General features: G+C 52.9%; 1 protein-coding gene across 2 annotated transcripts; it reads right to left on the bottom strand.

The window, feature by feature from the left end:
• Positions 1-1,061: 1,061 nt before the first annotated feature.
• Positions 1,062-23,772, bottom strand: RRP1 (ribosomal RNA processing 1). 2 transcript variants are annotated; one of them, XR_009215808.1, is made up of 14 exons: positions 23,594-23,772; positions 22,366-22,448; positions 21,093-21,150; positions 19,441-19,526; positions 16,965-17,026; positions 14,189-14,318; positions 14,032-14,096; positions 13,613-13,800; positions 10,494-10,573; positions 9,650-9,747; positions 9,361-9,380; positions 8,253-8,366; positions 5,499-6,941; positions 1,062-5,221 (listed from the first exon to the last, which is right to left on the bottom strand). XR_009215808.1 is itself a non-coding variant. In XM_058523204.1 (13 exons), the coding sequence occupies exons 1-13, from the start codon at positions 23,724-23,726 to the stop codon at positions 6,709-6,711; spliced, it is 1,350 nt and encodes a 449-aa protein (XP_058379187.1). In that variant the 5' UTR covers positions 23,727-23,772; the 3' UTR covers positions 1,062-6,708. The 2 variants fall into 2 exon arrangements, 1 of the variants encoding a protein (XP_058379187.1); XM_058523204.1 differs by having other exon boundaries at positions 1,062-6,941.
• Between the last annotated feature and the right edge of the window lie 3,322 nt (positions 23,773-27,094).

Genomic DNA, 27,094 nt, shown 5'->3' with positions numbered 1-27,094 from the left:
GGTGCTACTGCCTGGCCTGGCTGGGCCCCTCATAAGCCTGTGTGAAGCCACACCCTGGTTTTGTATCTGGTTTACACTATTAAAGACGTGAGTGCACGCACCTGAATGGCCCTGAATGTCGCCTAGAATGGCTGGCTGGCCCCCGTTTGCCTGCCGCCCCTCAGCTGCTCCCTGCCTCTGGCTTCTGCTGCACTTGCCCATCTGTGGGCGTCTCTGAGTGGCTGTGTGAGCCCTGCGGGCACTGCCAGCTGGCGCCCCTGCGCCTGCAGATGCTGATGGGCAACAGGAGGAGGCGGGGCAGCCCCTGCTCCCAGCCTCCCACGTCCTGCGGTGCCTGTGGGCAGAATCAGCAAAAAGCTAGCTGGCAAGGAAGCCTGGGGGTCCTTCACAGGCCCCTGCTCTGGCAGGCACAGAGCTGAGGGCACAGGGGAACACCCAGGCAGGGGAGGGGCGAGCAGAAATGCTAGTCTATTCGCCCAGGGCCTCAGCGCCCCGGCCCCTTGGCTACCCACACAGGATGTCATGTGGTGGGAGGGCATCCAGTGGAAGGGTCACAGGTGAATGGTGGCTGTCAAGGTCACAACCGTGGTGCTGATACCGAGAGTGGGGATGCCCGTGGTGAGAGAAGAAAGGAGGAAGGAAGAGAGAGTTAAAATTATTAAACACTAAAAATGTGTACTTTTATCTCCAGTTCAGGTCTGGAAAAAGGAGAGTGCCTGCCAAGGTGCAATCCTCTCACGGCCTCCTTCTCGAAGGTACCCTGTCCCCAGGAAACCCCCTCAGCCTGCAACTCCCCCCACCCAGGAGAGCGCCAGGTGTGTGTATGGTGCATTCAGAAGTACACTAGGGGCCGGCCCTGGTGCAAGACACGTGCTTTGTATCTAGATTTAGATTTTCTGTTTGTATAAACCAGAACAGGATAATTTAAAGTAAAACTATTTAACTTTACAACATAATACAACCAATTAATCTACTGTGCTCTCATATAAATGCTTGGCTTTTAAAACACATCCTATTTGCTAAAGCCTTACAAGGTGACAATAAAATGGAAATCATGAAAATAATATTCTCCATAGATTTCTTTTACTTCTTATAAAAAAGCATGTAATATCTCATAGAGAAAAGGAGAAGGAATCATACAATAATAAACCCCAACCACCATCGCTAACTTCAACAGTTCCCACCCCCAAATACTTGCACGTACCTCCTTCAAACAAGGACATTCACATATGCACCCCATGTTCACTGCAGCATTATTCACAACAGCCAAGATGTGGAAGCAACCTAAGTGTCCATCGATGGATGAATGGATAAGATGATGTGGTAATATATACACAATGGAATATTATTCAGCCATAAAAAAGAATGAAATCTTACCACTTGTGACAACACAGATGGACCTAGAGGGTATTATTCTAAGTGAAATAAATCAAAGACAAATACCACATGATTTCACTTTTATGTGGAATCTAAAAAACAAAACAAACAAACAAAACAAAAAACAGAAACAAACTCACAGATACATGAAACAAAGTGATGATTACCAGACTGGGGGTGGGGGGTGGGGTGGAAGGGCTAGGGAGAAAGATGAAATAGGTGAAGGAGATTAAGAGGTACAAGCTTCCAGCTTTAAAATAAGTAAATCACAGAGATGAAATACTGTACAGCATAGGGAATATAGTCAATAATATTGTAAAACTTTACATGGTGACAGATGATAACTAGCCTTACTGTGGTAATCTTTTTGTAATGTATAAAAATATTGAATCATTATGTTGTACCCTTGAAACCAATATAATACTGTAAGTCAACTATACTTCAGTTAAAAAAAAAACACAAGGACATTCTCTGACCTCCCCCCAGCACAGCCTCAAAGTCGGGCAGGGAACGCTGACGCACTGTGATCCCCTCAGCCCTCTCCCCTCATTCACGCTCTCCTGGGGTCCTGTGACGCCCTTGAGAGCAAACTGTCCTGCTCAGAATCAGGTCTCTGGACTTGCCCTATATACATCCTCCTCACACCCCAGAATCAGCAATAACTCCTTCATATCTTCAAATACCCCTGAGATCATCAAACTTCCCCTACCGTCCTAGCACTGTTTGTGTTTTCCTAGTTTGTCTACCAGAATAACAAATATAGTCTACAGACTGCGATAGCTGGCGTCTCAATTCCCTTTTACCATAGGTTCTCCCACCACCTTTTCTTTTCTTACAAACTTTCTGTGCAAGAACCAGGCTATTTGTCCTGAGGAGTTGCCCCTAGACCAAAGGACGCTGTCTGGCTCCCCATTTGTCATTTAAGATGTTCCTCTGTCCCCTGCATTTCTATAAATTGGTATTAGTTCTACAGGATTAATGCAACTCAAATTCTTTTTCTTTCTTTCTTGGCAAGACTTCCTCAAGGACAGCGGTGTGTTCTTCCACCAGGAGGCATACGTCCGCTTGTTTCTTTTTTGTAACATCAGCACCTGTGGATTTTCATCGCCAAGATCCCTTAATTCATTAGGGGTTGCACACTGGTGTTATTTGGATTCCACCTCTCCTTCGTTTATTTTTTCTCTAAAGAGAAACTCACCTTCATCAGCTCTCGACCACCCTCTGGCAGGGAAGGGTCAAGGTGTGACTCTTGCTCTTTGTGAAGTTTTCCGAAGAAAAAGTCAGGTCCCCAGCACCCTCGCTCAGTCTACAGCAATGTGCTTCTCCCCAGCACCACACTGAGAGATGCGCATTTGGCTGTCTCACTCGTCCGAGCTTCTATCCTCGTGGATGCTTCTCCACTTACATTGTTGAGCGCCAACACGAGCCGGGCGCAGAGCAGGCAGACAGGAACCCTGGCGAATGTAAGGACACCAACGCCACACTCAGGGTCAGTTTCCCTGTTTGCCCTGACCTGCCAATCAGCATCGCCACAGGCACGGTGTGGCGAAAAAGGTGGGCACGGAACTCAAGGTGGGCAGGGGCTGGGCAGGGCCGTCCCGTCTCTGCATCTTCCTTCTTTTCCCAGCTTTGACACGAAGCTAATTTCAGGCACCAATTCATCTCAGGCTCTCTCTGCTCTGGGACGAGGGCTGTCTTCGGGCCTTTGGAATGTGAGGAGACTCACCCCTCCTCTGCCCCCACACACGCATACCAGTAGGCCAGCGCTCTAAAATAACATGCTGAGCTTTGCAGAGATGAAAACATGGCATGAATTATGTAAGGCGCGTCCCAGTGCTGGGGCTTCTTATGTAACAAAAGCCACCGAATGCTCGGGGAGCAGCGGGTGTGTTAGAGAACAGAAGCCAGCCTCAAGTCTCCCACTGCCAAACTGGGAAAATCCGAGAATTAAAATAAGTGACTAACGGACTATAACCCACTGGATAAAACGAGAAACCATAAGCCACTCAGATAAGTAAATCAACGAATAAATGGAAAGTTTGATGCAAAACTGGGTACAGTATTGGAGTCCCCAAGTCCCTCCCCACAACAGACTTAACCACTCTCACGAGACCGCTCTGTACCAGAACACGGGAAACCCCGTGGCCCGGGCAGGACGCAGGGATAACCAACATCGATTCTATGATGCTCCTGCCCAAGAGGCGTCACCTGAGACTAGATGAGAGGACCCGTCAGAAACCCACAGTGGGGGGCGTCCTGCAAGATCACTGGCCTGAGACGTACGCAGTGTCAGGGTCCCGAGCATCAAGCAAAGATGGAGGAACAGGTCCAGATGGAAGGGGACTAAAGAGGCCGGGGATGGGGTCCCACAGGCCTGAGGGTCAGATGGTAGCGAGGTGCCATGCTAATTCTCTGACTTGATGGTTAAGTGAGAGAACGTCTCTGTCATCGGAAATGCACCCTCAAGTATTCAGGGTGACGGGCATCAAGCCAGCGCACACTCTCAAATGGTTTGGGGGGAAAATGCTCTCTGTATTTGCAACTCTTCTGTAAGTTTGGGATTGTTTTGGCAGGAAAAGCAACATAATCCCCATCACAGCTCTGTTACTCCCATTTCACAGGTGGGTAAATGAAGGCTCAGGGTGCTTACTGCCTGCCAACGTCACACACTTGGTTAAGCCATGTCTCCTGAGAAGAGTCACCTCCTGGGGCCCCAAGGGGGAGCAGGCGGGGACAGGGGTGGGATGGGCTGGGCGGGCCTCCCTCAGTGTGCACACCCCTGCACAGGGGCCAGGCAGGATCTCCATGGGTGAGCAGAGGGCACTGCTGGGCCACCACGGTCTGCTCTGACCAGCTGCTCTGCTGCGGCAGGGCCACGGCACGTGCTTACGGGGGAAGTAGCACCAGCGGGCGCCCGCCAGGAGCTGTGCCCATGAGCGGATCTCATCCAAAGAGGGGGCCCCCATCCCCCAAGGTGGGAACGGAAAACGGTGTGGCCGCTGTGGAACACAGCCTGGCAGTCCTTCCAGCAACTACACACAGTCACCTCTCTTCCTGGCCCAGCAACTCCACTCCCAGATACACACCCAAGAAATGAAAAGAGGTCCATGCAGAAGCCCATACAGGAATGTTCACGGCCACGTTATCGGTGGGGAAGCGCCCGATAGACAAATGGATAGACAAACGGTACGGATTGTCTATCCCTACAATGAGTCAGCCATGAAAGGAAGGAAATGCTAGCCCACGCCACAACGTGGGCGAACGCTGCAACACACTCAGTGAAAGGAGCCAGACACAGAGGACCACATCCTGTGTGATTCCACTTATTTGCAAGTCCCAAATCAGGAAATCTGTGGAGACTGAAAGTCCATCAGCGGTTGCCCGGGGCTGGGGTGGGGATCAGGGTGGGGGTAGGGGGTGAGAGGCAAGGGACACCAGGTGTCTTTTTGGGGTGAAAGTGTTCTAAAATCGACTGTGCTGATGGTTACACAACTCTGAATATACTAAAAACTCCTGGTCTGTACACTTAAAGTGGGTGAATTGTCTGGCATGTGACTTCTCTCTCAAGAGAGCTGCCTTAAAAAACTAACATATAGGGAAATAAAAACTACACCAACTTTTGAACACAAGCTTTTTGAGGGCACAGTGGTCGGCAGTGAGTTCAGTTTCCTCACAGAGTTTTACCCTTTTGCCCAAGGAGCACAGTTCCTGCTGGGGGAGAAATGCTGCCCATCAGACACAAGGCAACTGCAATCAGTCAACAGCCGTGAGCTGTTCTGTCCTGAGCATATGCAGCTGGTTAGGTGAGGGCTCTGAAGACAAAGGACAGGTTTGCCTAACGGGCCTGAAAACAGAACAGAACATGCCAGTGGTGGTATAGCCAAGGAAGGGCTCTGGTTAAGAACTTAGTTAGGTATGACTGCCTTTTCTCTCCTCCAGAAATTTCTATAGGAGAGCTGTTTCCTTACTTTTTGACCAAAGTAATTTCAACAAAAACAACACAGCATACTACACACACGCGCACGTGCAGTGCTGACAGCAGCAGCGCCCTCCCTCCCAGGGTCCCTGTGGGGAAGAAGGGAGGGCTCGGGAGCATCAGCCAGGTCACGGCGCCCCCTTACCGAGCTCTGCCCACCAGCAGCGTGTGTGGACGTCTTCTCAAGGCGCTCTGGGAAATGGAAGCGTGAACTCCAAGAGATGACTGCTGCTGACCCTTCTCCTCGTCCCCAACCCTGTTCCCCCGAGCCAGCCTACTCACCCACCTGTGGGACTGGGGGGAGGGGTCCGCCAAGCGCTGGCTCCCTGGGGTGGAAGACCAGGGTTCAGTTCAGCCTCTGTGGGTCCTCCCCAGGCGGGGCCTCTTACCCCCACACCATGGCCCAGCAGTGGCCCGGCTGGCAGACCGAGACAATGCCCATCTGTCACCTGGGCAGCCCTCGGCCACGGCTGCAGCACTGCCTGGAAGCCACCAGGGGCCCACAAGGCACCAAGCTGTTTCTGTTTTCCCTCTAGTTGGGATTCTCAGGCCAGGGGCTCCTCACAGCACCCTCCATCCTGCAACATGCCTCCCCTACGGCGCTCTGGTCAGGGTCCAGCAAACGTGCGGCTACCTCGGACCCTCCAGGATCGAGCAGCAGGGCTGAACCAAAGCTAAAGGAGCTAAGGAGAGGCGTGCAGGGCCTGGCGGGTCTTGCCAGTGGGACGTCAGATCGGGTTCCAACTCCAGGTCACAGAAGACAAGGGGTGAGCCAACTGCCCTGCCTCGGACACATCAGCCCCAAGCCACGGGCGACAGAGCTCCGGCTCACCGGCAACTCTGAGCACAAGGTTGTAAAGTGGGAAGAAACAGAGCCTGTTCACACACCCACTAACACCGGCGTCTTCTTCCAGATTGTTTGAGAAACGTTCAAACAGATTTTCTTCCACAGAAATGGGTATAAGATATAAACACCGCTTGGGAACCAGCACCTGTCAATTCATACCACTGGACATCGCCCTGCACAAACGCACCAGGGGCAGGACTATGTGTGTAAGCCGTGGGTAGCATTTATTTTTGGGCATCCAGCAGAGCGTGTGGCCTGTCCCCTGCAAGGGCAGGCTGTCTGTGGGGGAGGTCCAGTCTCAGGGGTTTCCTGGCCCAGCTGAGGTCGGCACAGGGCAGCGCTCTCTGGGACACGGGCACTAAGTGCTGCCTTCCCGACACAGCGAGTCAGGGAGCAGTCAGCGTCCAGTCTCGGGAACACAGCCCGACTGCCCCATTTCCTCATTCAACCGGGCACAAACCGGGAGGCATGCGGAGAGTGCCCTTGCCCGTGCCAGGCCTGGTGGGCATCACTTCCGGCTCTCCAGGGGCCGCTGCGTCTTCGTCTCTGGCCCCCGGCCATCGGCCACCTTCACTTTGGCCCCCACCCGAGGCCGCCGCCTCCTCATGCGAGCCCCTCTCCTGCCTCGGTCCCTGGGCTGCTCCTGGGGCGCCGCTGGGTCAGCCGCCGCGCCCGGCCGCCGCTTCCTCGTCCCCTCAGATCCGGAGCTCAGGTCTGGCGGGTCCTCCTTTCCACCTTTCCCTGAAACAGCAAGGCCGTGTGAACGAGGCCCGGCGAAAGGCCTGGTTCTTTCATGTCGATTCTCTGAGGTGCCAGCTTCAGGGCAGCACAGAGGACACACAAGTGCCCACACGGAAGTCCCACGCCTCAGAAGCAGACCCACACCAGCCTACTGGGGTCCTGCACCAGTGTGGGTGTTGAGCCCCACAGCCGTCAGGCAGGTGTGAAATCTATGCCAGCTCCCCACACCGGGCAGGCTGACTGGAAGGGGGTTCCCAGAAACACCAGCATGAGGACAGAATCAGGAGAAAGGGGAAGTGGGCAGCAAAGGAATGACAGAGGGGTGGACGAGCCCAGGCTCACTGCACGTGGGGGGTGGGCGGAAGTGACACTGGTCAGAAGAGGCAGGCTGGGAGAGCAGGGCCCAGAGCTTTGACTCAACTCGGTGCACAACAGAGCCATGAGACAGCATTCGGGGGCTAGCGTGGCATCAGTGTGCAAGCTAGTCTAGCGCCTGCTGTGGGGGCCCAGGTGTGAAATGACCTGGACCACAGAGGCCTGCACTGGAGGAGGGGTGATTCGAGAGACCCTTCAAAGGGCAAAGCCACGGGACTTGGGGCCAGTTTAGCACATGTGGGACGACAGGGGAGGGTTCTCAGCTGAAGCTGGGGCCACCATCTCTCCCCCTTGTGCACCCCCTTCCGGCCATGGGTGCCCCCAGCCCCTGCCCTGCCTGGTTCTGTGGGCACAGCCCATCTCCCCTGCGCAGGCAGCCCCACACCCCCAGTCTGCAGTGGGCACGGGCACCACGGTGTGAGAGAAGCACAGGCAGCCCTTAGCAGAGGCAGTCACACTCCACCCATACTCCTGTAGACAAGTAGGGGAGGGGAGACAGGAGAGGAGGAGAAGGGACCAAGGGAAGCCTCTGAAATCAAGGAGGAGAGTACAGGTTAAAAGAGCTCTACAGGACACTGAAGGGGAAGGAGTGGCGCATGGGCTCAGACCAAAGACGGAAAAGGCTCAGGAAGAGGCGCCCAGACCAGAGCTGCAGACAAGGAGAGTGGGGAAGACAGCGAGCAGCCCACAGGCCAGCCAGCAGAAGCCCAAGGCCCCGATGCCACATAGGGCAGCCCCCACTGCTGCAGGGCAGCTGGTCCAGAGCGCCACGTCTCCAGGACATGTGGGCAGCGGGCACTGAGGGCGGCCAGGACAGGAGAGGGGATTCACACCTGGAGGCCAGCCTCAGGGAGATGCGTCCCAGGTGAGCATGAGCGTGGGGGCCGACGGCAGTAAATAAGCTCCCTTCCTGTCAGGAGACACTGCTGGTCCTACCTGTCTTGTTCTGCAACCGGGATTTGCGCAAACGCTTCTTGGCCTTTCTCTCCCGCCTCCCTTCTTGCAGACTCCTGTAGGCTTTTTCTGGGACATCGTCCTCAGGGAAGAGACCTAAGGACCAAGGCAGATGATCAGGAGGCTGAGGGCAGGCCCGATAATTTCGGTTTGCATGTTCACCGCTTCAGATGGCCCCCAAAACAACACCCGCACAAGCTCCGTGTTCTAACAGCCACCACAGCCGTACCCAGAGCTAAACCGCGCTGTCAGTAAGTCGGGAAGAGCCGACTCGTGGAGCATTTACGACACATCACAGTCTACTGCTTAAAAATGCTTATGCTGGGAAGGGGCACGGAGAAGATTCTGGGGCAACGATAATTTTCCCTATCTTGGTAAGGGTATGAGTTACCCAAGTCTACGCATTGGCCAAAACTCACCAGATATACACAATACCGATGCATTTCATTGTATGTAAATTTTACCTAAACAACACTGGACTTTAGTTCATGAGAGCACGAAGTATTTACAGTCTGAGAGAGAGAGGGAGGGTTTGATGGGTAGATACATGACAAAACAAGGAGAGTAAAACGGTAATGGCAGGATCGAGGTGGTGGGTATGCAGGCCTTCACTGTAAACTCCTGTCTACTTTGCCATAAGTTTAAAATTATTCATAATGAAATACAGGGTGGGGGGGAAATGCTTACATCTTCAATCACAGATCTAGGAAACTGCCTTTCAGAATAAGCCATCCCAGTTCCATCAGTCACACACTGAATAGTGGAGTTTGCTGCACAGCAGACCAGCAGCAACCGCATACCTGGGAACTTACTAGAACACAGATTCTCGGGCCCCACCCTGCTCTAGGGCCCAGCCCTGAGCTTCACAAGCCTCCTGGGGATTCTCATGCACACTCAGGTCTGAGAACCATGGAGCTGAACTACGACGAGAGCTACAGAATCTCTCAGCCCGCCTCTCTCCCACAGAAACCTCCCCAGCTCTGTGCAGAGACGATTCACGCCGTGAGGGTAAACACACGATCAATCCCCTCCCAGGAGGATGAGATGCCTTCTAACTCAGGGCAGTCTCAGTGTGCGGAGAGATGCTTACCTTCTGCAAGGTCCTGCAACCTGAAAGAATGAGAGAGGGTCACTCACCACGGCTACGGCTCCTGGAGGAGGAAGGAGGCTGCACCCAGAGAAAGCGGCCACTGCACTGGGGGCCGCCCTCAGTGAAACCTCCCGCCACCCAAGCTCTGAGGATAAGGACTGCCCTCCCTCCTGGCTCGGGCCTCTTGAGAGAGGGATGGGGGCCAAGCGAAGGTGCCCGGGGCTGATGAAGCAAGGGGCAACTCCAAGGGCGGCGGAAGGACGCCAGCCACCTTCGGAGAAACACTTACTTTCGGATCACCTTGTAGAGACGCTTCCTGTTCTGAGAAGGGGTGCTCTGGTGACTGGCCACCTCAAACAGTCTGTTGGCAACGGCCTCATAGTCGAACTGTTTCACAAAGAGACACCATGGAGGCAGAGTCAGTCCCCTCCCAGTGCTCCCAGAATGTGAACCGAGCAGAGAGAAAGCACCTGGACCATGTGCGGATCCTCTGCTCAGGTCACAAGGACATGATGTCCTCCCACTGTCCCCTCAGCAAACTCTGACTGTCTACAGCCCAAGACGCAGCAAACGGGCTCCAGGGCAGGGCCGCCTAACAGAAAGGTGAGGGGCCGCCAAAGCGAGCCTCTCTGCAGCTTCCAATCCTCCGGCAGCCACAGTAAAACGAGTAGGAAAAAAACAAGTACCGTTACTTTTGATACATTTTATTTAACCGAATACATCCAACATCTTAATTCAACGAGTAATTAATATTTAAAACTTATTAGTAAGTATTCCGCATCTCCAATCTGCCTGAAATCATAAACCCTGTTCGCTGAGCTCTGACTTCGAGCAGGACTGAATGCTGACCCCTCAGCATGCACCACCTCATTTGCCCCCGATCCCATGAGGCGGGCCAGGCGCAGCTCTAGGGTGGCTGATGAGAGGTGAAGCCAGACTAGAGGGCATGCACGCCTGCCTCTGAGCCCGGTCTCCCAGCCCCCAACCCCATTTCCGAGGACTCGTGCTCTGGAGCACCTGCCTTCCTCCACCTCTAAGCTGTCTGCCAGCTCTGCCAGCTTCCGGAGCCGGCAGTGGAGTGGAGGGCAGAGGGCAGAGGCTGAGAGCTCAGCCCACAAGCCCAGGCCGCTCACCTGGAGGACGGGGCCAGTGCTGTCCTCGTCGTCTTCTGCCTGCTCCTCGTCCACGTCAGGTTCAACCCCACGGACAGAGCCTAGAAGAAAAGAGGCCCTGTGAACTCAGAGACGTGCACCTGGTGTCGCAGGGCCCCAATACAAACCCCTGGGGACCAAGAGCCCCGTCTGCCAGGGCCCACGACCCAGGCAGAACAGGACAGTGTAGGTTGGAGAGAGCCCACCGCACAAGACGGCAGGGGGACACTGACAGTCTCGTACCAAAGGGAGCGGTGTCACCACAAGCCTGCAAACAAGGGACATGTTGCAGTGGAGGTGGTGCCTGACCTTAAAAAGAGGAATTACGAGTGGGCATCTTAGGCAGCAAACGTAGTGTCAGAAGTTCCAGCAGTAAGGAGGAGACTAGCTAGTCCAGCCACGACACGGGCCTGGATCAAGGGACCGTGGGATATGAAGCTTCAAGTGAGGAACCTGACGCCAGGCCGGGCGTCTGGGGCTTTGATGTCACTGCCTAGAGAGGAAAGGTTCTGGATGACAGGTGGCCATGAGGAACAGCTGCATGTCGTGGAAAATGAGGACAGCAGGGCAGAAGGTGGCATGGGTGGGCCCGCCAGGAGACGCCTGGGTCAGCCTGTGCCGGGTGACTCAGGCTACTAAGAGTGAGAAGGGAAAGGGAGGGACATGTCAGATGCACCCGACGGCCAGGTCAAATCCTGGGGGAGGGGAGGCGTGACTAACAAGAGCTGAGGGGCACACCAGCAAGGGCATTAAGAGGTGGAGGGGCAGAAATTAACCCTGGCATCTACGGTCAGATGACCCCCACAAGGGCGTCAGGACCATTCGCTGGGGAAAGGACAGTCCCTTCAACTAATGGTGCTGGGAAAACTGGATCTCCATGTGCAAAGGAATGAACTGGACCCTTACCTTACATCATATACAAAAATTAGCTCAAAATGGATCAAAAACCCATACGTAGAACCTCAAACTAGAAAACTCAGAAAAAACATAGGACAAAAGCTTCACGACATTGGATTTGGCAATGACTTCCTAGATATGACACCAGAGGCACAGGCAGCAAAAGAAAAAATAGACAAAGTGGACTTAATGAAAACTTTTAAATTTGGGGAATCAAAAGACACTATCAACAGAGTAAAAAGACAGCCACAGAAAGGAGAAGATATTTGTAAATCAAATATCTGACATAATGACAAGGGGTTAATATCCAGAATATATAGAGAACTCCTACACCTCAACAACCCGAATCAAAAATGGGGGAGGACCTGGAGAGACTGTTTCCCAAAGAAGACATACAAATGGCCAATGAGCACACGAAAAGATGCTCAACACCACTAAACATTAGGGAAAAGCAAATCACAACTACAGTGATACCAGCTCACATCATGGGGATGGCTACTACCAGAAAAACAGAAAACAATAAATGTTGATGGGGTGTGGAACCCTTGTGCATTGCCGGTGGGAATGTAAAATGGTGCAGCTGCTGTGCAAACTAGTATGGACGTTCCTCAAAAAATTAAACCCAGAACTACCATACAACCCAGCAATTCCACTTCTGGTTATTTAGCCAAAAGAACTGGAAGCAGAGTCCCAAGGAGATATTTGTACATCCACGTTCCTCACCGCGTTACTCGCAATAGCTAAAACACGGAAGTAACCCAAGTCCATACACGGATGAAGGGATAAACGAAATGTGGTCTTATCCATACAACAGAACACTACTCAGCTTTAAAAAGGAGCGCAATTCTGACACATTCTACAGCATATATGAACCTTGAGGACATTTTGCCGAGTGAGATCAACCAGTCACAAAAGACAAATACTGTTATGATTCCCCGTTGAGGTTCTTAGAATCGTCAAATTCATAGAGATATAAAGGAGAACGATGGGTGCCGGGGGCTAGGGGAGGGGATGGGGAGTTAGTGTTCAATGGGGACAGAGTTTCAGTTTGGGAAGATGGAAAGTTCTAGAGATGGATGGTGGTGATGGCTGCACATCATGAATGTATTTAATGCCACTGAACTGTACACTTAAAAATGGCTAATATGGGGCCGGCCCCGTGGCTTAGCGGTTAAGTGCGTGCGTTCCGCTCCTGGCGGCCCGGGTTCGGATCCCGGGCGTGCACCGACGCACCGCTTCTCTGGCCATGCTGAGGCCGCGTCCCACATACAGCAACTAGAAAGATGTGGAGCTATGACATACAACTCTCTACTGGGACTTTGGGGGAAAAAATAAATAAAATTAAAAAAAAAAAAATGGCTAATATGGTGAACTTTATTGTCATGTGTATTTTACCACAATTAAAAAAAAAAGTAGAGGCGAGGAAGAGTCCTGAAGCTGGAGGACGACAGGCCCCCTACAGCCATAAAACAAGATACGTGGTGCACAGGCCACCCAGTGGAGTCCGCCACGAGACGACCTGACGTCCTGCAAGGACCTACATTAGCATCATGACTGGAACAGAACAGACCAGACACCAATGCTGCCAGAGCACCACAGGTCCTGCCTCCAAAGCCCTTTAGTGGGACGTTTACCATGGTATGTCCTGTTCATTCCTTCACTCATCTACCCTATCTACTGGGTGCCTCCTCTGTGCCAGATACTACAGTGGGGACACAGGGATTTCTGTCCTGCTGGAGCTGACATCCTGTGGTGGGACTCAGGCTGGGAACAACGAACCAGAGATTTATGCAACTTTAAGCAATTTACCAGCGAACCCAGCAAGTGAGGCAGGGTGCGGCTGGGAGGCTGCACTTTCAACAGGGTGGTGGGAGTATGGCCCCAGAGTGACAGAGGGCGGAGACCAGTAGGGAGGGGTGAGGGGGGAAGCAGAGGGCGCAGGGGATCAGAGAGAAGCCTGAGGGGAGTCAGGAGGGCATTGTGAGAACCCCGGGGGCCACGGAACCAGGGTCCGGAGAGTGAGCAACACGTATGCTTGTTGTTAAAGCATAACTGCCCCTGGCTGTTGGGCTGAGAGCTGACTTTGGGGACGAGGGCAGAATGAGGGAACCAGACAGAAGGGGAAGGCAGAGATCCCAGGGAGAGCCGCTGCCGGCTCAGACCAGGCCGAGCGCCATCACATCCTGACGCGTCGTGCTCCTCACCTTTGGGTGGCTTCTTCACCGGCACGGCCTGCTCCCGCTCCTGCTCCTCACCCTCCGACATCTCCTCGTCGCCCTCCTCCATCTCCTCCTTTTCCTCCAATTCCTTCATTAGGTCTTCGATGGCAAACGGGGCCTGTTCCACGATCGTTTCAAAGATGCCTCGAGTGATGTTATGCAAAACCAGGGAGCTGAAAGGGCAGCAGGCACGAAAGCAGGCCCATCAGGCTGGACGCTCAAGGGAAGAAACTTGTGCCCATCTGTCCCCAACCACTGCCCAATGGCCTCCCTTGGTGACCCTGTCACGAGTACACAACTCATCCTCTCTTCCTGAAAGGGAACAGTGATTTCCAAAAGGCAGTCACCCTGAAGAAGGCAATGAAAGAGAAGAGGCAGGCCGGAGGGCGCCCCCTGACACTTACTCCTCGGTCTGGGCAGCGATTCTGCAGAAGGGATCAATAAACCTGAGGTTCTGCTCGGCCGTCAGCTACAGGGAAAGGAGGCAGGGGCGCTTCAGTTTCCTGTTCGTGAACACCCGGTGACAAGCCCAGCTGCCGCCCTCACCCCAGCTGCCCTCACCTGGTCAGCGCCCACTTTGGTTAGCTCCTCCAGGAAGATCTCGATGAAGTGGCTCTTCACCCCGTTGGGGGCCTGGCTATCAGGGTGCAGGATCTCAGTCATCAGCAGCTCCAGCAGCTGGTCGGTCTGTCTGAGAAAAGAGAGAGGCAAACACGGCAGGTGGCCACGTCAGGCAACGAGTGGTGTGCCCTCTACCCGAGCGGGGAGCTTCAACGGGAACGTCATCACAGGCAGGCGCCCCATCCTCTAACATGTCAGCACCCTCACCACACAGGTGAACACCCCACGATCTGGGTCCGCTCCAGCACAAAGGACTCTTGCAATTACCAATTTATGTGACCACTGCCAGCACCAGCACATACATCACGACTGAACCTCAGCTACAAGGCACAAGACGTGTAAAGGTTCACACAGGCTGCCCTTTCTGTCCTCAAGACCACACTGGAGGGACAGAGGCTTGGTGCCACAAGAAGCTACCTCCACACTTCACGTCTCTCTGCTGTGCTCACTGGGAACTGCTCAGGAAGGCACGTCACGACAGAGCAAACGCAAAGAAAGGAGACAGAGGCCAGGGAAGGGGATGGGCTTGCTCCCCGGCTCTGCTGCACCAAGTACACGGACTGTGACACGTTATGACAGAGCTCCCGCTGGCATGCTGTTTCAGTGGTCTCAGGGGCTCCGAGTTCTGAGGTCAGGGAGCTCCACAGACCAGGCTTCAGTGGTCTGGATGCATCTGAGACTCCTGGGCGCTCGACAGTACACAGACCCCTACAGCTGAGTGTAACACGCATTCCCTAAAACGCTCCCTGGACCATGCTGACGCCTGGCAACGCTGGGGAGTCACTGACTCTGGAAAGGAAAAGGGATGTGTCTACGGCTCAGGAAAAAGGAGACAAGGCCAGATCAGGTGCAAGAGACTGCCTCCTGGGCTATCGACAACACTAACAGACCTTTACCCAAAAGACAGGCTAGTTACAGGTGCTTGAGAATGGAGGGGCTAGAAGAGCAGATCAAACTAGTCCCACTGGTTACCCAGAGCAATGGGAGGTTACCAGCTTCTTCAAAATGACCTTTGCATTGAATTACTAGTGACAAGGATGACACAACTACTTTTGCAATAAGCCAAAAAAAAGTTAACCAGAATAAAATCGTCCCTTTAACATTTAATTCTGCTTCAGTCGCTGGCCACCTACTGGGTACCCCACAGACCTGTCCTGAGACGAGTGAGACTCGGGGCCTCAGGTCCTCCAGCGAATTTAAGAATGAAAATCACTAACAACCAGAGGCCCTTCTGCTCTAAATGTAAGGTCACCCACAGTAATTCTAAACTCAGAAAAATCCAGGTAACTACAGCCCAACTCCTGCTGACCTTTTTTACATGAGGGGAAAAAAGTGGGCCGGGGGCAAGAATTTGTTAACTCTGCTATCCAGATGATCACAAGTCCTGTAATAACGGGGCCCTCGGCCATACTCTCTATTTTGACATCAGGTACTAGTTTTAGTATCCGTATACTTGAAATCGACCCCTTTAACGTACAATTCTTAATTACAAACCAATTCAAAATATATTCTTTCTAAGCCCCTCTCCCCCTGCCCCCGAAAAAAGCAGGCACAGAACACTGACACAGGACGTTTTTGAAGCGTCGTCAGTTAAACAAAATAAAAACATCATGTTCGATACGATGCCACTTTTGTACCATATGCACAGAACAGTGCAACATTTTGAAAGTAATTATCTGTTGGAGTTAAAATTGCTTTTTAATGCTTTATAAAAGTTTCTGCATTCTTTATACTGAGTATGCGTCACTCGTAACTAGAAAAAATTCATAAAGAAACAAACTTTTAAATTAACTTTAAAACCTTTAAAAAGTGAACACTCATGGGCCGGCCCGTGGCTTAGCGGTTAAGTGCTCGCGCTCCGATGCTGGCTGCCCGGGGTTTGGATCCCAGGCGCGCACCGACGCACCACTTCTCCGGCCATGCTGAGGCCGCGTCCCACATACAGCAACTAGAAGGATGTGCAGCTATGACATACAACTATCTACTGGGGCTTTGGGGGGAAAAATAAATAAATAAAATTAAAAAAAAAAAAAAAAGTGAACACTCAGAAACCCACTTTGTGTTGTGGATCTCGGACTGCCCATAACTTGGCTGCAGAGCTTCAGGTGCCCTAGCAGCAGCTCCTGGCAGCAGGAGCCCTTCCCGCCCCTGCTTGGGCCCTGGGGGGGTCTCCGGGAGGAGCTGGGGGAGGAGCTAAGGCCCAGCAGAGCCCAGCCCCAGCCCACTTGCAGCGGCAGGATTCCAGCCAAATGCTCAGTGCAGGAGAAGCCTGAGGTCAGCCAGAAGATGCAGGCCCCTTACAGTCTGGGGGACACCAACCACGCCACCACAAGCACCACTGTCAAAACAGAGAAGTCTGCACGAATTAAATACTTCTAGAACCAGGAGCAACTACCACCATTAACAGAACAGAATATGCCGCGTTTTACCAAAAACCTCCTTAGCTGTGCATTCTTTCTAACGAGAGGACTCAATTCTGATTCACAATAAGAACTGACTACCAAGATTGTCAACGTTTTCATGAACACATGCATGAACTATAATTTTAAAAATGCTTTCATTTTAAGCAGCACCGGGTCACCCTTTAATGTAAAGGCTGACATCTCCCTTATGACAAATAATTAAAAGAGAAACACGTGAACCTAACGCCCCTGTGACAGCAACCTGGACTCACCCGTGAGCAGCAGACTGCTCAGGATGCACCATGAGTACCCACCTCTCTTCCCATCCTCGTGTCTTCAGGGCCGTCAAGGACTCGTTCAGGACCATCCGCATGAGCTGTGGCACAAAAGGAAACCCATGAGTGGGAGCACAACCCAGACCTCCCCTCTGCCCCCTTGGTCATCCGTGTGCCCCAAAGCGCATAGCAGGCTCTCCAGAGCTGTTGGTGGACAGGACACCAAGCCCTCGGGACCCTGGGCCCCGAGCACGTGCCACTGCACTGGGGCTGAGATGCCCCAACTTTCCCAGAGCACCAGGAAGTCAGGCTCACAGTAGATACAGCCAGGCAGCAACTGTAGCACCATAAACGAGAGCTGAACCAGAAGGGCCCCTGTGTCGGAGTGAGAACAGGGAATGAAGCACAGGTCCCCCACGGGTGAGAGCCTCTTGGAAAATCCTGACCTTTCCTGGAACTTCTCCCCATGACAGAGAGAGAAATGGTTCACCTTCTCTGCTCGCCCGCATTCCCTCACTTCCCCTTCACAATGGCTCACGGCATCTCCGGCCCAGTTTTCCCACCTTCCAGATATTTTTTAGTGTGTGTGAGGAAGATCAGCCCTGAGCTAACATCCGTGCTAATCCTCCTCTTTTTGCTGAGGGAGACCAGCCCTGGGCTAACATCTACTGGCAATCCTCCTCCTTTTTCTCCCCAAAGCCACAGTAGATAGTTGTATGTCATAGTTGCACATCCTTCTAGTTGCTATATATGGGACGCGGCCTCAGCATGGCCAGAGAAGTGGTGCGTCAGTGCACGCCCAGGATCCGAACCCGGGCCGCCAGCAGCGGAGCTCGTGCACTTAACCACTAAGCCACGGGGCTGGCCCTCCCACCTTCCAGATATTAACCGAACATGGCTGCAGAGGGATCCCGTCATGGTAAAAGGCCATAGAGGACACGTACAGAGCACACTGAGCAGCCAAGACGCCATTCTCCAGGGTCATTAGAAGCGCATCTTACATCACTCCCTGCCTGCAGGGCCGTCAAGAAGGTGGGCCTTTATAGGGGGCTGTGCTGCCAGATGTGGTCACACAGGGGGACGTGGAAATGGGTCTCAAAAGCAACAGAACCCGTCCTATCAAAGGGCCCAGCGACTGCACCTTGGAAACCATGTGCTGACTTAACGAACTCCTGTCCTGTAAGCTTGTTTCTGTAAAAGTGCAAAGCCTGGCCCTGGCCCCGCACCCGCCCCAAACGCTTCAGCATCCACCTTCCCTCCCTCTTGAGCGCCGTGCCTGCCCACCACCTGGTCCTCGCTTCAGTAACATCTGACCTCACTCACTGTCCACATAACCCCAGCCCGAGTCTGGCCTGGTGGCTGAGCCAGAGTGGCAGATCTCGAGTGACTGCAGCCCCAAGGGCTCCCCGTCCTCAGTGAGGCCCGGCCACTTGTCCCCATAGGGTCACCTGCTCTCAGACAGCAACCCTGCCCCTTCATCGGAGGACTGTCCCAAGTCCCAGTGAACACTGTTCTACTAACAGAACTGCAGTTTCGGGCCGGCCCAGTGGTGTAGTGGTTAAGTTCGCGTGCTCTGCTTCAGCGGCCTGGGGTTCGCCAGTTTGGATCCTGGGTGCGGACCTACTCACCGCTTATCAAGCTATGCTGAGGTGGCGTCCCATATAAAAGAGCTACAACTCTACAACTATGATACACGACTATGTACTGGGGCTTTGGGGAGGAAAAAAAAGAGGAAGAATGGCCAACAGATGTTAGCACAGGGCCACTCTTCCTCCAAAAAAAAAAAAAAGGAAAAAACCCAAGACCGCAGTTCAGCAGGGGAAAGGGGGAGCAGCAAGATACCGAGTCCGTAAAACCCAGTTTTTCCTGCATTTCTGAGGGCAATTCAGTAACCTGAATTCACAAGAAGGAGCACTGGAAAGGAGAAGGGAAAAGGGGATTCTGCATACGACAATTATACTAATTGTCCTTGCCCAGAAGAAAACATCCTCAGAGGCCAGGACCCCGCCAGCAGACCCAAGGGTCTCCGTCTAGGGCACGAGCCCACACAGCTTTGCAGGCGCTCACAGGCTCTCGGCTTCTTCCGCAGGGAAGCGACGGCTTCACCACCGATTCTCTCCTGAAGGGCAATTTTAACCCTCCTCCTCTGAACTACTTTTGTGTAGTGTTTTAAGGACTGAATTCTTTGCCCACTCACCAACCCTCAGAGTCAGGGCAAATATTGCAAAATCCTAGGCATTTGCACACCAAGCAAGGCCTAAGCCCCTGTGATGGCCCACTAGGCTTCCAGGTCACAGTCCTCAGGGTCACCGCACCACCCAGAAGACTTCACCGGCTGCACTGTCAGGGTGGGGAAGGCTCAGAGGCCAGACCACTCTCTGCTGCGCTCCTGGCCCCCACTCCCTAACTCGGCGGGGCAGCAACGACAGGGTGCTGGGTGCTCAGACCTGTTCCCCACACCCGCTGTGCTGGCTCTGCAGGGGCACCCTGGCAGGAGAGCACGCAGCTGCCTCACCATGTAGAACTTATCCAGCCGCAGTCTGTCTATGCCCGTCCACTCGCGATTCATGGTTTGCCAGAACGTCTGAAGGAACAGGAGCTCTGCAGGAGAAAAAGAGGCCAAAAGAAACTCACAGAGGCACACAGAAGCTGCGCTGCGAAGCGAGGTGAGGGATCATGAAGAAATCTGGTCAGGACGTCACGTGCCACCCACCTATGGGTTCTCAGCCCGAGTCTGCAGAGCTGAGAAGCAGTGCTATGGATCTGGCTTAGAAATGGGCTCTGAGGAACCTCAGAGAGAGAAGCAGAGCCCAGCTACCACCCCAAACTGCAGCCACATCCTCTGAAGAACAGTGGCACAGAGCAAGCTGAACCACTGGCAGAAGGGCCACTTTCTCCCCAGGCTGAGCACCTGCCTGACACCCACCCCTGACCTCATGACTTGCCCCACTAGATCCACGAACCCAAGCAAGCACAAAACCCTGCTGATAATGGGTATGTCAGACGCAGAGTGCTATGGGGACATATCCCCAGTCCCTCGGAATATTACTTTATTTGGAGGTAATTACCTTTACAGAGGTAATTAAGATAAAATAAGGTCACTGGGGTGGGACCTAATCCAATGTGACTGGCATCTTTATGAGAACAGATCAGGACACAGACACACACAGATGGATGACTGTGTGAGGACACAGGGAGAAGACAGCGTCTACATGCCAAGGAGGAAGGTCTTAGGAGAAACCAGCCGCACCAACACCTCAACCTCAGGACACAAACAGGGCATCTCTTATCTTCCATTACAGGCTTCCTCAACAGCAAAGGTTGATCAGATGGTTCAGTAAGGGACAGGCCTGCGTTCACTAACTCATTCAAGCGTCACCTGGTGAACACTTTGTACTTGGCCTTTTGTTGAGCACAAGAACTTTTCTGTAGGTTCTTAGAAGGTACAAGTTGTGGAGGATAATCTCCTCCACTAATTACTCAAATGCAGTTAGAGACTCTCCCAAACTGGGAAAGCAGCAACTGTAACTCTTTGCACACCCCCTAATTTTGACTACTTTGCCTACTTAAGTATAACTGAACTAAACCCTCCCACACAGCCAGGGGCATCACCAGCAATGGTCCTAGTGGTCTATCTAGGGGTCTATGCCAGTGATGCTGCCCAGCCCTGCTGCCCTCGGAGCACTGTGGGGAGGCTGCAAATGCTGGTGCCCAGGCCCCACCCCCAGAGCTTGATCTGACGGGACCAGGGTCTGGACATCAGGATTTCTAAAGACTCCCAAGTGATTCCAACAGGCAGGCAGCAGGGCTGAGAACTGCTGATCTCGGTCAGGACAAAAAGAGCAGAGTTAGAAAACCGCATGACAGGAATTCACAACTATCGGATGACATTCAGTCAAACAGCTCGGTAACACCATCCAGCTTTCCATTTCAATTTTAGAATGTAAGATATCAGCCCTTTAGATTATTGAGCTGAATCTATTTTGGGTAACTGAGTTAATGCGTGTTGGACACTCAGGAACAGTGTTTCACACATAAGCACCAGCAGAAGCCAACTAGAACAGGGACCTCTCTTGCCCTAGATCTTAGAACACAAGCCTGTGTCTGGTAGCTGACTCGCAGTGATTCTGGCCTTACAAAGGCCTTACCCCTGGCCAGGATACTCACGTGCCTCTGTGCTCCGAAAAGCGTGCATGAGCTGGGAAATGGTCCTGCTTAGTTCCTCCTGTGCAGGAAACAGTAAAAACTCCCTCAGTCCCTGAAGAAAGGTGGTCTTACAACCACAAGCAAAAGCAGAAAGACAAACATACTCAACTGTCCACTCATCACGAGAACCACTTCCGCTGGCTCTTTCAGCCCAGTGTGCTTGAGGTTTGCAAGGTTCACCCCTGCTGGGAAAAGCCTCCCCTACAGCTGGGGCCAACAGAACCTCAAAACAGGAAAGGGCAGTAACTGCCCTCAGGACGGAGGCTGAGCCCGGAGCAAGAGGCCGACTGTCAGAGGAGGGGGTGGCAGGGAGCAGGGAACCACCTGACCAGCAGAAAGAGGGAGCCGACCAGACCCCGCTAAATTGCTCCCTGCCTTGCTGTATCACTGTGCCAAGCGTCACCTGGCACACACTGACTGCAGAGACGATTCCAGAGCCTTCCCGGAGAGACCCCAGCTTAGAAGGCATGGAACACAGCACAGGGATCCACATTTTAAACAAGTACCTCACCACCCAGGCGATTTTAAAGAAGAGTAGACAATGCACATTCTGAGACACACTGCTCTAAAAAGGCTAGCATTTTAGGGCGGTGAAACTACTCTGTGAGATGCCACAGTGGTGGATTCGTGTCATTATACATTTGTCCAAACCCACAGAACACACAGCACGGGTGAACCCTAATGGAAACTGTGGACTCTGGGTGACAAAGATGTGTCAATGCAGGTTCATCAATTATAACAAACGTACCACTCCGGTGGGGGATGTTGATAGTGGGGGAGGCTGTGCGTGTGTGGAGGCAGGAAGGATATGAGAACTCTCTGTACCTTCCTCTCAATTTTGCTGTGAAGCTAAAACTGCTTTAAAAAACCAGAAAAAAAAACAGGCTAGTGGGAGAAATCCTTGTCTCAGGAGACCTGGATTCTGTGCCTTGGTTTCCATCGTCTCAGCGCTCAGTCTGCGATCTCTGACAAACACAAAGCAGATACCTGGGTTCTCAGCCACGCCGTGACCGCGCTGCCATCAGCTGCGTCGCCATGGTGCACAACTCAGCAAACATAAGACACACTCTAACCACAGGCCCAGGCCGTCTGGCCAGAAAAAAAAAACCTTGGAAGCTGTGAAACTCCATCCAGCATCTTTGGCTACATTACAATGAGGGCCGAGCACGTGCCCACCTGTCCTCCCACTGACACCCCTGCTCCAGCTTCTTCCGCTACCTTCCCACACACTCACCTGGAGGAGGGGCTTGTCCTGCATCCACATGCAGTAAAACAGCCCTTTCCACACCTTCAGCAGCTCATCGTGAGTGAAACCACCTGCACCAAAACAGCAACACTCAGACTAAGTGAAGCCAGCCCTTCAGCGCCAGGAACAAGGCCAGAGAAATAGGACCGCCTGAGTCAGACCCAAGTCTTCCTATCGAAAAGGCACCTGGCCTTCCCCTCTCAAGCCGTCCTCCGGACTCAGAACCTGCCGGGCCTGTGGCTATAGGGCCTCCCCCAGGTAACTGCCACTTCATTCACTCAATAAACACTGAGAATCTCACGTATCAGGCACCTTACTCCGTTTTTGGAGATTCAGAATTGAGTGAGCCACCATCTCCTGAGCTGGATGGTGGCGACACAGGCGAACTTGTTGGTGATAATGCATCCAGCGTTACACTAGGAGTTTGTGCACTTTTCTGTTATACCTCAAATTTTAAAAGGAAAAGTCAACTCATTCAGGCTAGTAACATAAAACCACTCGAAATATTTACTTAGGTCCTAACTATGTGTCTGGCACGCTGTTCCTGGAGCAGTGGATCTCAGACTTGAGTTCTCGTAGGGAAATCACCTGGAGAGCTTCTCAAAACACAGAACACTGGCCCTACCGCCGGGGTTTCTGATTCAGCAGGGCTGGGACGGGACCCAGAATTCGCAATGCTAACAAACGTGCAAGTGATGGTGATGCTGAGGCTGCTGATGGGGGGCCACCGTTACAGAAAGCAGATAACAAGCAGCTTGTTCTCTGCCCTCGCGAAGCGTACAGTACAGTGAAACTCAGGCGACAACCCAATAATTACACAAAGAGAAAGCTACCAACAGCGACAACTGCGCTCGAAGAGAAAAATACGAGATGCCCAAACAGTGGGCACCGGTGTATACGGTCTGAGGGGGGACCGGTTCCCAGCAAGAGGGCGGTCTGAGCCGGGAAAAGGAAATATGGGGCTGGGGAGGGGAGTCCACGCAGAGGGACAAGTGGTCACCGTCCCCGAGCTGGGGGCCAAGCGGCCTGGGCGTGGGAGGGGGCGCAAGGCTGAGCGCTCCGGGGGCGGGGACGGGAGGAAGCGCCGCCCGCCGGCCCGGCCACGTGGAGGCTCCACGCGGTTCGGAGGCCCCCGGCCGCCGCCGCCCCCGGCCGCCCCGCCGCCCGGCCCGGCCCCTGAGGTGCCCCCCCGCACACCCCGCAGCCCCGCGCCAACCTGCGGGCCGCTGAGTCCTGGCGACGATGTATTTCCGGAGCCTCCTCACCGCCCGGTCCCGCGTCACCTGCTCGTTCCCCGCCAGGCGCTGCGCCAGCTGGATCTCGGGCGGGAGCTGCACGCGCGGACCCATGGCGACCACCGCGCAGACCCCTGAACACCCGCGACCGCGCCGCTTCGCCTGGACGCGCGGAGTGACGACACAAGATCGCGCCGCCCTCCCCCGGGCGCGTGACGTCACACGACCACGCCGGTCTCCCCGGGCGCGAGGAGTGACGTCACAGGTCAGCGCCGACCTCGCCCGAGCCGCACACCACCGCCGCGTAGTGGCCAGGCGGAGCAATGACAGCGCCGTTGCCTGGCCCTCCTCTGGGTGGAAGTCCGCTCCTGACAACTTGCAATTAAAGGGAGATCGTTAAGCGTGTGCCTGACTTTTGGCGGGGGGCTGTAGTCCACCCGGTTGATGAGAAAAGGCTTTTCTTTAGCAAAGAATGTCAGCGAGTGGGCCAGCCCCGGTGGCCTAGTGGTTAAGGTCCACGAACCCCGCTTCCGCTGCCCACCTTTGGTTCCTGGGCGTGGACCTACACCACTCGTCTATCAGTGGGCATGCTGTGACCCGACTCACATACAAAACAGAGGAAGATTGGCAACAGATGTTAGCTCAGGGCGACCCTTCCTCAGTAAAAAAGAAAAAAGAAAAAAGAAAAAAAGAACGCCAGCGAGCACAGGCAGAAGGAATACTAGGAGAAAACCCTGTGCTGCCCCCTAATGAATTGTTGATTCAGGCAAAGGCCATCAGAAAACTCCACAACGGCCATAGAAAGGTGTCGGGGATGGGGTATTGCACGAGTACCAGCCCCTACTCCACATGGCTTGCCACCGCTGGCAGGCACCCTCACCTGGGCAGCGGCAGCAGCATCTGTGGGGCAGTCTAGCCTGACCCTTGTCCAGCCTTTGGGTCTGCACCGTGGCTGTCAGGAGAAAGGGAAGGCCGTCCACCGTGCATAACAATGAACCCAGATCTGGGACAGTCCACAAGACAACAGTCCAGGTCTCTTCACAAAGTTAGCATCACGAATGAAGGAGCGAATAAAATAAAAGTAAAAGAGGGGGAATGCAATGTGCAAATCTTGATTGGATCCTGGTTCAAAGAAAAAACTATAAAGTCATTTTGGAGACAACTGGGAAAGCTTGCGTATAGACTAGATGTTAGATTATAGTGCAGAATAACTGTTTATTTTCTTAGGTGTGACAATCGTGTTTGTATAGGTTGGGACTCAACAGACTTTTTCTGTAAAGGGCCATGTGGCAGGGGCCCCCAAGACCACTCCCAAGTTCATTGATTTCCTAGGAGGACTCACCACTATGATTTATTATGGATACAAAGATACAAAACAAAGTCAGCACAGGGAAAAGAGTGAAGTCCAGGATGTCAACTTGAAAGCAAATTTTCCTGTTATTTTACCCTCAAAATGACTTTACTCAGGAACAGCCAGAAGAATGGCAATTCAGGCCATGCATGCTATGGCAAACCACAGGCAAATCCAGGAAGCAAAGGATGGGAGCTGCTTTTATAGAGAAAAGGGGGAGGGGAGGGGCTGTTCAAAGGAAAGTCCTTTGGGGGAAAGTAACAGTTTAGGGCGGCAACAGCTTCTCATGGCTGAGCTGCGGTGTTTCTCATTGGCTGAGCTGCAGTGTTTCTCATTGGCTGAGCTGCAGTGTTTCTCATTGGCTGGGCTGATGCCAGGTAGGGAGAGAAACCTCCCTTCAGTCTTAAAGTAGTTGTACTTCCTGTGGAAGATGCAAGCCTCTGTCTCTTCCTGTTTGGTGTGATTCATAATGTGTGAGATTGATAATGTGTGAGAGCTCCCCCTGCAGGCCTTCCTGATCCAATTGAGTTAAGGTTTCCTTTATTAATTTCCACAAGTGGAAACTGGGAGGAAGCTACTTCAGGTTTAGTAACAAAATTAGACAGCCTGCCCTGGTTCTGGCCATTGTCGTGGCCCAGCCCCCTCCCCCTCCCTGGACCCCTGCTCTGTCCCCCAAAGCCCCGGCCTGCTGCTCCCAGAGCCCCTCTCCAGCCTCAAACTCGTTCACTTCCTATTGTGTGCTTGTCCCCCCATACTTACTCCCTCAATTTTTTACTAAAGAAAATTATGGACTAAGAAAATTTAGAAGAGGGAAACACTCAGAGTCTCATGGGCTAAAGGAACAACTTCTGACATATCTGTTCTTCATTGTCTGTGCATAGGATTTTTATAAATTATATTAATTTGTTGATGTTATGTATTAATTATACTAATCACACTATGTTGTCAATTTTGAACCTGCTTTTCAATACCATACCTAGCATCTTCCTGTGATATCATTAACTTTTCAAGACTGTACAGTATTCCGAAATAAAACAACTGTTGTTTCTAAAAACAAAAAGTCCTTTAAATGAAACTTTGGAAAAATGCAGAGCATCTCAGATAGATAGCCCTATCCCACCCTGAGATGGCTACTGCTCCATTTCAGTGAATATCCTCAATCCTGCAGCTGCCTAGACCCGTGGAGCCCCAGGGAATCCAATGTGGGAATTCGGCATCGCCACAGCACCCGGGGTGCACACCTCAGGGTCCCTGGGGACACACTGTTGTATACACGCTTTTTCCCAGCTGCACGGTGCTCCTTGCTCTGGATGGAGGCTGGGCTCTGAGATGCCTCCTAACTTCTGGGATAGACATTTTTTCTTTCTTTTTTCCCTGAGCTAACATCTGTGCCAATCTTCCTCTATTTTGTATGTGGGTCACCGCCACAGCATAGCTGCTGACTGGTGGTGTAGGTCTGTGCCCAGGAGCCAAACCCAGGCCGCCGAAATGGAGCATGCTGAACTTAACCACTAGGCCACCAGGCCAGCCTCTGGGGTGGACATTTTTATAGATAAATCTTCTGTCCATCCACTAGTTTTCATTAAGATACATTCCTGGCATCGATTGCTGTAATTGTGAAATTTTATCTGTGAATTACGCAACTGGATAAGGAGTCAAATATTTATTTAGTGCCTCCTTTGTGAGAGGTACAGAGGAGGGGAACAGGCCCAATGCCGCCTGTCTGTCTGCTGGGGACACCAATAAGGACACAGGTCATTAGGAGACACTGAGAGAATAGCAGGACAGCCCAGGACAGATGCAACAGGTGCCCCCAGAGAGTCCGCTGCCCCATGCGGGTCCCAGGCTCTCCCTCTGACTCTTCTGATGCTTCCAAGCTCAGAAAATCCTTTGCTGACATTAGTTTACAGCAACGGCCTTGTAAGACTGTACATCTGTCCCCTTCCTTGACTCGCCCCATTTCTGTGCCTCCCTCCCCTTTCCAGAGGAATTCAGGGCTGCCTCTGCTCACGTTCCTTCGCTTGGAGGAGTCCCAGCTCGGAGGTCGAGCCACTGTCCCCTCTGTTGTCTGCTCCATTCCCGGCAGCCAGGCCTGTGAGGATCCTGATGCAGAGGCGGGGCAGTGCTGAGC

Source organism: Diceros bicornis, chromosome 27 (genome assembly GCF_020826845.1).
Source record: "Diceros bicornis minor isolate mBicDic1 chromosome 27, mDicBic1.mat.cur, whole genome shotgun sequence".
Lineage (NCBI taxonomy): Eukaryota > Metazoa > Chordata > Mammalia > Perissodactyla > Rhinocerotidae > Diceros > Diceros bicornis.
This window is presented reverse-complemented; position numbering and strand designations above follow the sequence as displayed.

What these genes read in the sequence shown, in the direction of transcription:
- RRP1 (XM_058523204.1), bottom strand. Translation starts at nt 23,726, where the DNA reads ATGGGTCCGCGCGTGCAGCTCCCGCCCGAGATCCAGCTGGCGCAGCGC. An exon ending in AGGACAAGCCCCTCCTCCAG is followed by an intron (nt 21,151 to 22,365) that starts GTGAGTGTGTGG and finishes TTTCCTGCACAG; the next exon opens with GAGGAACTAAGCAGGACCAT. An exon ending in GTTGCAGGACCTTGCAGAAG is followed by an intron (nt 8,367 to 9,360) that starts GTAAGCATCTCT and finishes CTTGGTCCTTAG; the next exon opens with GTCTCTTCCCTGAGGACGAT.